This window comes from Toxotes jaculatrix, chromosome 10, assembly GCF_017976425.1.
Source record: "Toxotes jaculatrix isolate fToxJac2 chromosome 10, fToxJac2.pri, whole genome shotgun sequence".
Taxonomy (NCBI): domain Eukaryota; kingdom Metazoa; phylum Chordata; class Actinopteri; family Toxotidae; genus Toxotes; species Toxotes jaculatrix.
In genome coordinates, this window is record NC_054403.1 from 8,928,072 (window position 1) to 8,938,698 (window position 10,627).

Below are 10,627 nucleotides of genomic sequence, written 5' to 3' on the forward strand. Positions count from 1 at the left end.
TTCTCTGAGGTTGGTATTAGCTGTTTTTGTGCTCTGTCCTGATTGTTAGCTGATGCTCTGTGTCATTTCCAGTCTCTGGTCAGTCTTTGTTGAACTGCGATAAGTATGTTCATGATATCGTGAATCTGACCCTTTTCTATCCATCCTGTGCTCCCTCCCTTCTTCTTCTTCTTCTTCTTCTTCTTCTCCTTCTTCTCCCACCCTCTCTTTGATCATTCTTTCATTTACATGAGTCATGAATACGTTTTGGTTTCTGCTTTACAGCAACAGTACAGACAATGAATGGGACAGCACAGCACACCACACCACTTTTGCGATTTCCTGCAGGGGAATTGTCTAGTTATTAATTTTATTATTATTAATGTTATTACAGAATAAATGTCATTATTTTAAACGGCATCTTTGCCACTTGCTGTGTGAACAAATGTGAACTATTTCACTGCCAGTTAACCCCTTAACGCTCCGACGGCCCGCCGGCGGGCCGTCATGCTATTTCTCGGACATGTCTGTGTTTTTTTGTACCTACATAACTACTGCATTTAAGGTGGTGCGCATGCAGCGTATCATTTGAAAGCTGAAAGTCTTATCTTTTCAGCGATATAAACCTTTACAAGATAAAACAACGACTTTAGGTAGAACTAAACCATCTTCTAAAAAACAACAAAGTAATAACTGTCGTCGCTCACTGTTTTTATTTTTTTACTAGTCGCCCTCCGGTTCAACACGCAGCGCAACAACAACAAAAATGGTCTTGTTTTGTCGGGAAAAGTCTAAAGAATCACGTCGAGTTGAAAAATGCGGTCAAAAACATTTCTTTAGGTGCATAAATGATCAAAAGTTGCAATCGAATTTTTCCGACTGAAAACTACAGTGCACTATTGCTCCTTCGTTTCTACGTTTTGTCGCCTCTGTTTTGTTTTGAAAATTAATACCATGGAGCTTGGTTTGTAGTCCCTGCCCTCTGCTTTTGATTGACACCTCATTTGACCATCCAGGAAGATCTATGGCCCCCCCACAGCCAGAAATAGCCAATGAGCGACTCTAACACGTTAAAGTGCACCGCCCACTCTGACGCTTGTCTTCTCCGCCTATCATATCTTACGCTGAATCTGATCTAATGGCCGTGTAGCCAATGAAATTGCAGTCGCGGGGAAGCGTCACATGTTGTGATTGTAGAAGGAGGAGGGGCTACAAGACCGTGCGTAAACAAATATACTGGATGTCAGCTAGTCGTGCGTACGTGCGTAAAAACAGTAGTGATTTTCTTATGGCTCGGCTCGCTAAAAAGTGCCGGTTCTTTCAGCTCCCCAGGTTCTCCGCAGATGTTTTTTGTTGCTTAAATTGATTTATTAACAAAATAATGTAAAATTACGTGTAAAATTAATTAATTTTCCTGCGGTCACTCATTTTGTCACCTTCTCAGCGTGTTGTCTCTTTAGGGGCTGTTCTCTCTCTTTCTCTCCTGTGTCTGTAACCCCCGCTACCGCACCCCCCCCCCCCCCCCCCCGGCTTAGTGCGGACACGCCGCACGTCACGTAGTTGACCAATCACGTGAACGAAAAAACAAAAACAAAGCGGCTGCGGCTCCCGTCGTTCACTTCATAGATGGCCATTGCGGTCGCGACCGACACATCACTTAGAAACAGGAGAGAGCAAAAGGGCCATGTGGCTGTGGGTTTTTGTTCCCAGCAATCAAGAGCACACAGTTTGACCAATCAACTGTCTGAAGACTGAGATCCGTTGATTAAATGAGTCAAGTCTCTTACTTTACTGCATGGCATGCTGAGAATAACGTGATGATGTCATCATCTGCCGCTTATATGGGTCCAGGCCCAGGTTGCGGCCGCCCAGTCCACACCGAAATTCTACGGTGGGCTCACCACCTGTGGGCTCACCACCTGGGGAGGTGGAGGTGGTGCCGTCCAGAGTGGGGCTCAAACCCACGATCCTGAGATATTGAGTCTCATGTTCTACCAATTGAGCTAACCAGGTGGCCAAACTTAGGAAGGTGAAATTGTAAATATGTAAACAGTTTGCTGTGAATAGTATGTGATTCATTCACATAAAGGTGTTGATTTCTGACCATAGCACTTTTTCTGACTAATTTCTTATAATGCAGGTTTAGTTTCAATAGAATAATGAGCATTCAATGTGTTCTCTCTTCCATAACGATTTTTGTACTACTAATTGTGAATATGAATATGAATATGAATATTAATATGAATATTAATGTATTGGAGGAATCAATATGGAATATGATTCCTCTAAGTGTCACCTTTCATTAGAGCCGTCATTGATGTCTGTATGTTGAAGCATTCAGGAGTTATACACTTGGCACCTGGCGTGCCCAAGAGCTATCCAAAGTGGCCATTTTGGATAGCTCTTGAGAACGCCTGGACATACCCACTGAAAAACCTGTGCAAAACAGTCAATTTTTTGTACAATTGCTATGAATGGAATGGGTAGGACTTCAGTCTACAGAAATATGTTGTCATCTAATCCTATCCTACAAGCCCAGGCTATTAGAAAGATGCATTTTTTTAAAAAAAATCCAGGCAAGGAAAAAAAAAATTTTTTTTTCTGTGTTTAATATTCTCTTACTCGATACCAGTTACACCTACAGTAGATCAGACTGCTGAAATAAAAACTTTAGAGTGTTACCTTCACAAAGAGACCAAACTTTTGAATGTCCTTCTAAGGGCTCAAGAACAGCTTTGAATTTAATTTGGGCATGTTTTTGACAGGTGTTTTGGGCAAATTAGGCCGGAGTGTTAAGGGGTTAATGTAAAGCCAACACATCACTGGCTAATGATGAATCTGTTCTCTAACGTGTGCTATTTCATCACGCTGTGAGTTTTTATTTGTCAAATTGCAGCTGATAGGAGTAACAAAAAATAAATGTTTATTATATAATGTAAGTTTCTAAAAATAGCATATGAGATATAAAAGACACTGTAAACGAATTAAGTAATATGAATAATTATAAATGAAATTCTTTGAATGGCATCAAAACTTGTCCAAGTGATTGTCCTTCACATGCAACTGTCGACCACCAGAGGGCGGTAGTGATGCACCGACGGCGGGAAGTGCAGCTGTAGTAAACAGTAAAAGAAGACGGTGTGTAAACAGCTTGGTTAAGAGGAAAGCCATTTCTGAATGAGCTGTGTTTGTAGTTTGAAATGTTTTCATATTTTACCCCGAAAAGTCTGTTAAAGCTAAACGAAGACGGTTGGTTAAGATAGTCGTTAGGATAGTTTATTGCCTCCCCAGCCATCAACCGCTTAATTTACAGTTAACGAGTCGTTAGTAAGTAAACGTTATCATCGGTTATTGAGTATTACTACCTTAACATCACCGTTTAACGGATGAGGCACTAGTAAAAATGCTTCCAGGTACTGTAGTTTCTACAAAATGGAAGAGGAAGCCCTGAGAAGTTACTGCAGAACAATGATTTCCCGTGTGCGAAACAAACAGCAGCATCTTCAGTGCTCAGGAGAGCAGGAGGAGGGGAGGAGGACACACGAACACAAAGGAGGCAGAGGGAGGGAGAGGACTGTATCAGGGGACGAGTTACGAGATTACAGAGCGCGTAACCTCCGGGAGAGACAGCAGCCCTCCCTCAGTCTCATGTGTCAAGGTCCTGAGGTTCAGCCCGTCCCACTTCAACTCATCTCAGTGCTGAGGCTCAAAACCTTCAAGGAGCAGATGAGACGGGTTGGGAGATCCTGTGTGATTCAAGTGTTATTATGAGGTCGTTATTATTGTAGGAAAAAAAAGTCTTATTTTCCTGCTTTGTGTGTTTGTCTTTTGTGACAGGCTGCAGAGGCTGAGCTCCATGATCCCGCTGTCTGCAGTGTGTGTGAGCAGGAACAGGCTTTTCTGGCCTTGAAAAGTTTTATCTGGAGGAAGAAGACACAACTGCAGTTCCAAACACTGAAGGGCAGACTAAACACACACTTGAGCCACAGAGTAAGTGACTTTCAATTACAGACCAACTCTGTGTCAAACCTGTCAGACTAGTGTTTTTGCCAGATCTTCTGATCAGATCAGTTACTCCCAGGAGTAAAACAATTCTTTCTCGTTTATGAGATGGTGAAAGTTGGCCAAGTTTGTCCAAAATTTCCCAAAGTCCTGCAATGCCCCTCGCTGGATTTGGGAGGAACTACTTGGTGAAGATATGCGGGTCACAGCAACCTGGGGTTGCCTTAGCAACCACTAAAGAACGTGGAGTTGCCCTGGCAACAGATGAAATGAGGGGTCACCCTGACAAAAGCGCTACAGGAACTCATTTAGCAAGACCTCGCTGTCCTTTTCCAGACAGATAGCTGCAGACATGACGGGCACAGTATTAATACAATAAAAAGGGACAGTGTTGTGGTGAAGTCAAACATATTCGTCGTATTTTCACACACAAACTAAATCCATCCGTTTGCCAAATAAACATTGACCAACATGCTGAAGGTGATGTCCTCAGTTACCCTCCTCAGATACATTGTTGTTTACATTTACACCACTAAAAGAAGTGTGTAGCCTTTGTCCTGGGCATGAAAAAAAAGCACATGATAACAAGATCAGTACAAAACAGCCATTTATTTTCTTATCACTGTATTAAAGTTAAACACATAACACTATTCAGAGCAAATGAGTCTGGCCTTCTTTTGTCCAGTTTGTGGTCACTTGAACACTGTAAACATTAAAACAACTTTGTGTTTTATTTAACTTTGCAATTAAACCTATTAGATTTTTATATTGGCACAAATAATGCACAACAGACAGTCATGGAAGCGCGCATGCATAAAAAAAAAATTAGGACGGACACTACAATATCTAAGGCAATAAACAATAGCAACATGGGCGAGGTTATTTGGACATTTTAACCTACTATGGAAGTCATACAGTTACATATAAACACATCCAAAGCACTAATAAAAACAAACAACAGAATGACATAATCAGATCCTCAATCAATTGTTGACAGATAATGAACAAGTTACTAAGAACAAGTTACTGTTAAAGCGGGGACTGAGCGTGGAAATTGTCCTGAAGCACAGACCTGTTATTTCAGCCACATATTGTTATTTATATATATATATATGGCTGATCTACGATCAGTGTATTGGACCAGTTCCCTTTAAACCCTACTGAAGCTGAAGGTGGAGTAGGGATCTACTCATCGGGCTTCCTCTTGGGCTTCTTTGGGTTGCGGGAGCGGCTCTTGGCTTTGCACAATGGGCAGATAGGAGCATTACGATGAATCTGCTGGTGGCAGGACAGGCAAGCCTGGAGAGAGGGGAGGAAATTTCTTCAGTTACTTCACGTTACGTCATTCTCGTTGTCTTGTAGAGATAAGCACGCAGCTTAGTCAGGTGGCGTATGACAATGCATAATCTTTTCTTTATTTTAATTCAGGGTGGTTTGTTTTCTTAACGTTTTCTCTGTGTATGACACAGTTATGAACCAATTACATCTTGGAAATTCACAGGGCTTTTTCATTATTATGAAAGAAATGATCCAAATCGCAGCCTAATTAACTGTAACTGCTCTATTATTAGGTCAGACCATCCACTGACTATTCACAACTGAGAAATTGACTATTTTACATCCCTGCTGCAGCTATTTTAGGGTCAACAGGAAAAATACCTTCATGGGTGGGGGTTGCTGTCTGAAGGTGGCTGTCTGGCGGGCATCTTGCTTCCTGGACACCTGAAGCTGCTGTGCTGCTGCTGCAGCAGCAGCAAGGGATTCTGGGATGGCGGGCTCATGTGGCTCCTTCTGCCACTCCGCTTTCTGCTTCTCAAAGTAACTGTTGAAAGCAAAGAAAGAGATGAACCTGGCTAGATAGGATTCTTATTTAGAGCTTGTGATCACAGTTGAGAACATCCCATCTATGCTGTGTATCAAGAGATGGAATTGGGGAACGTTATAGTTGAGCTCACACATCCTCTTTTTATGCACAACTCTGAGCAAAAGTACAGTCATGGTGAGAGTGTTTGTCTGCATGCAAGCGAGTGTGTCTGTGTGGGCAGGAGAGGGCTGGGAAAGAAATGTGGCCTTGGACTTTATGCCTGACTGGCCCGTTTTCAGAAAAAAAAAAAAAAAAGAAAAGTGATATCCCATTTCATTACGCTCTCTGGTTTCTCTCAAAATAGGTTTGCGACAGAGCAGAACTTTGAGCGTTCACCAAGCAAATGTAATGGGTTGTATTTCCTGTAACCACCATCCGCCGAAGCACAACATCGAAGCCTATTTACAAGCACTGCATCAACATGCGCATTACAATAATTCATAGTTAATAGAGGTTTATTTGATATGGATTCTCTGTCATTCTTGTTTTTGTGTAAGTGTGTATTTCAGTAGGGATTTTTTCCTGTTACTGAGGTGTAGCGTGCACTGTTTTGTGCTGATATATCACACTCACTGAGTAGCTTAAAATGTACCTAACACTCCACAGGCCTGTGAGGTGTGACTTAATTTTCTCCAAAGTTGTTCCATCGCACCTTGTAATACAACTGCAGTGGGCACTATTACTATTAGGTAAAAATGACCCTAGTATTACTTTGCTGGCAGCAAGATGTGAAAGTGACAGTTTTAGCATCTCTCCAGACATAATCATAAATCTCCCTCTGCGATGAGTTCTGTCTTCTAAGAAAAACCACTGAAGAACAACAGTGATAAGCCACAACTTTCTGACTATCTCATACACACAGGGAACATCAAGGAGCACGCCAGCACGAAGGGAAAGGGAGACAGCTACCACCTGGCCAGAAATGAACTCATCATCCAAGCTTCCACACGGTGCAAAGCCAAATTGAGAAGCCAGCCTGCCAACAATGCTGTCAGCGGTGCTGAGCACCAGTGGTCCAGCACTCTTCCTCACAACTACTGATCTTTATTTGTGCTGAAAATTTCAGTTTGTAGTACACACAGTATCCTAATTGACAACAACGAGAAACTACAATTCTTTTTTTTTTTTAATTTCCCTGTGTAGTTAGAAAAAAAATTCCAGTTGAGCAGGAATGTCAAATCTTGACAGCCACACCCATGAGGGTGAGGGACCAGATCAACTACTGAGTCTGTATTTTGGTCTGTACCACGGAAGAATATAATCTCAGTTAAAAAGTATTTCTCTATCACTGTCCTTACAAACACTTGAATGCATGAACATGATCCTTGGCGCTATTAATCACCCCCATCATAAATAAACCAGTCACCTGTTATAAAGGCTCCAGGCATGTGGTGCAATGTTCTGTTTACTCCTCATGGTACCTAGTCACGCAGACATCATAGTATTGATATAACAGGTTAAAGTTTTCAGATATTTGCTGCTTCTGTTTTCATCCTGGTACAATGGATGTGAGTGAAGTGTGTCTGATGCTCCAAGCACTGAAAACATAATTTGAAAAACTTTTTTCCACAGTTTTTTTCCACAAACAATGTCACAATTGCTTGAGACATTCCAACAATCTCACTAGGGCCATGGACACCTGCTCAACATCCCCAGTGACTGTTAAACTCAGACAAACCATTCAGGCTCTTCAGACCACTGATTGGCCATATAGTAAGATCATCTCTTACTCAAAGGATATTCCCTTAATGTAGGACATTAACTGTTTCACAACCAAATTGCATCAAGCTTCAGTTCTCCATAACACTTTAGCTTTGCCCCGCTTCACATTATGTTAAGAATAAGCTGCACCATTTTCTCTACACTTCCTGTCCTAACAAAAAAACATCTGAAAAACCGGTGAGGGCAGCGAACTATCATTTGTCCTTGACATCTGAGCAATGTAATCTCAACATGTGATCCAAGACGTCGCTGCTTGGCCATAGTCCCAGATTCTCATGACCTACAACCGTCCTGTCATTTCCACAGTTACGTTCCAAGACTTTAGTTATGCTACTAAATCAGCTAACAGCATACCTCACTGCTGTAATATGTACTATCCCTCACCACCCAACACGACTATCAGGAAAACTATTAACGTAACTCCTTGGTCTATTTATAATAATAATCATGTTTTGATGACCCATTTGCTGTTGCACAATGTTGCACTGCTTTGGTCAAACTGTGATTTCTTTATCAGGTAAAGGCAGAAATCTGCTGAGTTTTAGTTTAACTTATGCCCCCACCTACCCCTGGTAATTTTAACATCCACAGTGGGAAAATACACGTCTAAAACCTTCAGTATATTATTTTAAATCAATAAGGCGATCATTGTTTTAATCACAAAAGTACAAAATTAGTGCAGTATGAACAACTGAAGGATTAATTAAAATCCTTCAACAAGAAAATTTATGCAAAGGCAAAATATTTTTCTGAACGTATCTCTACTAATGTAACATATAATAACATGTTTATTTAACAGTACTGGCTAGTGTCTGAACCTAGCTTCCTGTCCTTGTCTGTTCAAGAACATACAGACAATTCAAACCTTCTTAGATAAAGCTAAGGACATCTGATCTAGGATTTCCTGCCCTACTTTCTATACTTATACTCCCTGTCCTCATCAAAATACAGTGAGTTACAGTATGATGATCTTGTGAACGGACTATTTGCAAAAATAAGCCTGCTTTTTAGCTCAACATGACATCAACCGAATTTCTTTTTAAATTCACTAATAACCAGATTTCTCTCTGTCCTCTGGTTGAGAAAATTTTATGTACAAAATTTTATGACCTAAACTACATCTAACATCTGTTCAAAAGCAATTCAGTGTGCCTTACATGCCTTTTGTGTATGTTTGTTTATTTCTGTGTATACTTACTCCAGGGAGAGCTTCTCTTCTTCTTCATTGAGGTTGGGGAGTCTGTGAAGACCCAAAGTCATCCTAAGGGCATCAACATGCTCCTTCAGAGGTTTGTACTCATCATGCAGACGGCGAGTTGTTTCTAGCAGTTTATTCAGGTCATTCTCTGACTGCTTGATGGTGCTCTCCATCTGAAAGGACAGGATTAGATATTTGAGGAATACACACGTAATATCCTCAGGATAAGCTATTTGTGGTTGCCTAGATATTATATCTTTTATACCAATAATAATACAGGCGCTGAAACTGCATCCACAATATCTTTATCATTTGTTGTTGGTCAAACATTGTTATTGTTAATGCTGTTGCTATACTGTACTCATTGTAAAGCTGAAGTGAGATTTCACTGAGATTGTCACACTGAATTTCTCTGCCTATAATACCCACTCACCACATTTATATCTGCATGGATGAGCCGCAGCTCCTCCACATGTGCCATTTTCTCTTGTAGAAGGAGATCCATCTCCTGTTTGTACTCTTTGAGATGCTTCTCCTCAGACTCCAGAGCCTCAAACTCAATCTTCAGACGAGACTTGATTTTTTGCATCTGGATAGTCTTGTTCCTGCAGCCAGTGGCACAGACAAAAAAACAGCAGCTGTCAGGTTATCTCCCCCACAGATGCGAATATAAATAAATAAGAGAATTCGTCACAAAAAAACAAACTAAACCACCACACATTATTCCTCTCCATCCGTTATGCCCTGCTTTGATTCTTTGCAAAATTAGTATTAACTTCGCAGCTGTTCCGCATTAATGTTAAGCGGAATGCCCCATTACTCCAGCTGTGAATTAATGTATTCTGTTACTGCATTATTAACTGTTGTTGCAACGAAGACATCACGGTAAACAAACACTAGTCTGCCACCGGTGTTAAGCGAGTTAATGACAGACAGCTAAGCTTGTTAGCTAAGTAGCTAGCTTAACAACAGCAATAATTAGCAGCCCACATCTGGCATTTTGTTAATACACATCTGGATTGTTAATGCGTGTATGATCCGAACGTGCAACTTAACTGCAGTTTGTGTGTAATTATCCCTTATTTAACTTGTAGTAAATTCTTGGCAATCCTGTCGGAGACAGGCTAACGTTTCACAAGAAGAGCAGAGCTTCTTAAAAGGGTTCACAGCAGACCGGCTAATATTAGCTAGCTCAGTAACAAAAGCGAAGCCCGGGGCTTCTTCTTGGACGGCTAAGGTTAGCTCAGATAATGTACATGTCAAACATTTGGCAACCATTCATTTTACTGCACGTCCATTTCTTACCGTATTTCCAAGATATTTTCTAATTTGCACATTATTTCTTGTTCGTCCGCCATGGTTAAGTGATCCCTTGTCTCTCAGCTGGCTTGCTCAGTTACCCGTAAGGCCACGGTGGTCTCCTTGTTGATAAAAAGACACAATAGACCGGGTGAGCGCGCAAGGCGAGCACGCGCCCGCAATGTGAAACCCTGGCTACGTGTAAAATGAGTGGCACCTCGCGCTCTCCCACACACGACCTGTGATTAAACCGCCACCCGATGCCTCTTTAACTATCTGTTACACCGTGATGGACAATTCAGAACAATTTCAGCAGTTACAATAAATCAGTAAATGTATGTATATGTGTGTGTGTGTGTGTGTGTGTGTGTGTGTGTGTGTGTATATAGCAACAGGCCTACCAAGTAAGTCAAAATACATTCAAAATTTTACAATCTAAACTTAAAAGACATTTAGAATGTTCCTTGTCAGTGTATAATGTAGCAAATGATTATTACCACTTAATTTGTCTATCTATCTATCTATCTATCTATCTATCTATCTTATTATTATTGTAATAACTT

At 41.0% G+C, this 10,627-nt stretch overlaps 1 protein-coding gene across 1 annotated transcript; it reads right to left on the bottom strand.

Moving 5' to 3' along the window:
- Positions 1-4,571: 4,571 nt before the first annotated feature.
- On the bottom strand, positions 4,572-10,220 carry zc4h2 (zinc finger, C4H2 domain containing). Its single transcript, XM_041048163.1, has 5 exons — positions 10,071-10,220; positions 9,199-9,370; positions 8,766-8,938; positions 5,641-5,803; positions 4,572-5,280 (listed from the first exon to the last, which is right to left on the bottom strand). The coding sequence occupies exons 1-5, from the start codon at positions 10,121-10,123 to the stop codon at positions 5,167-5,169; spliced, it is 675 nt and encodes a 224-aa protein (XP_040904097.1). The 5' UTR covers positions 10,124-10,220; the 3' UTR covers positions 4,572-5,166.
- Between the last annotated feature and the right edge of the window lie 407 nt (positions 10,221-10,627).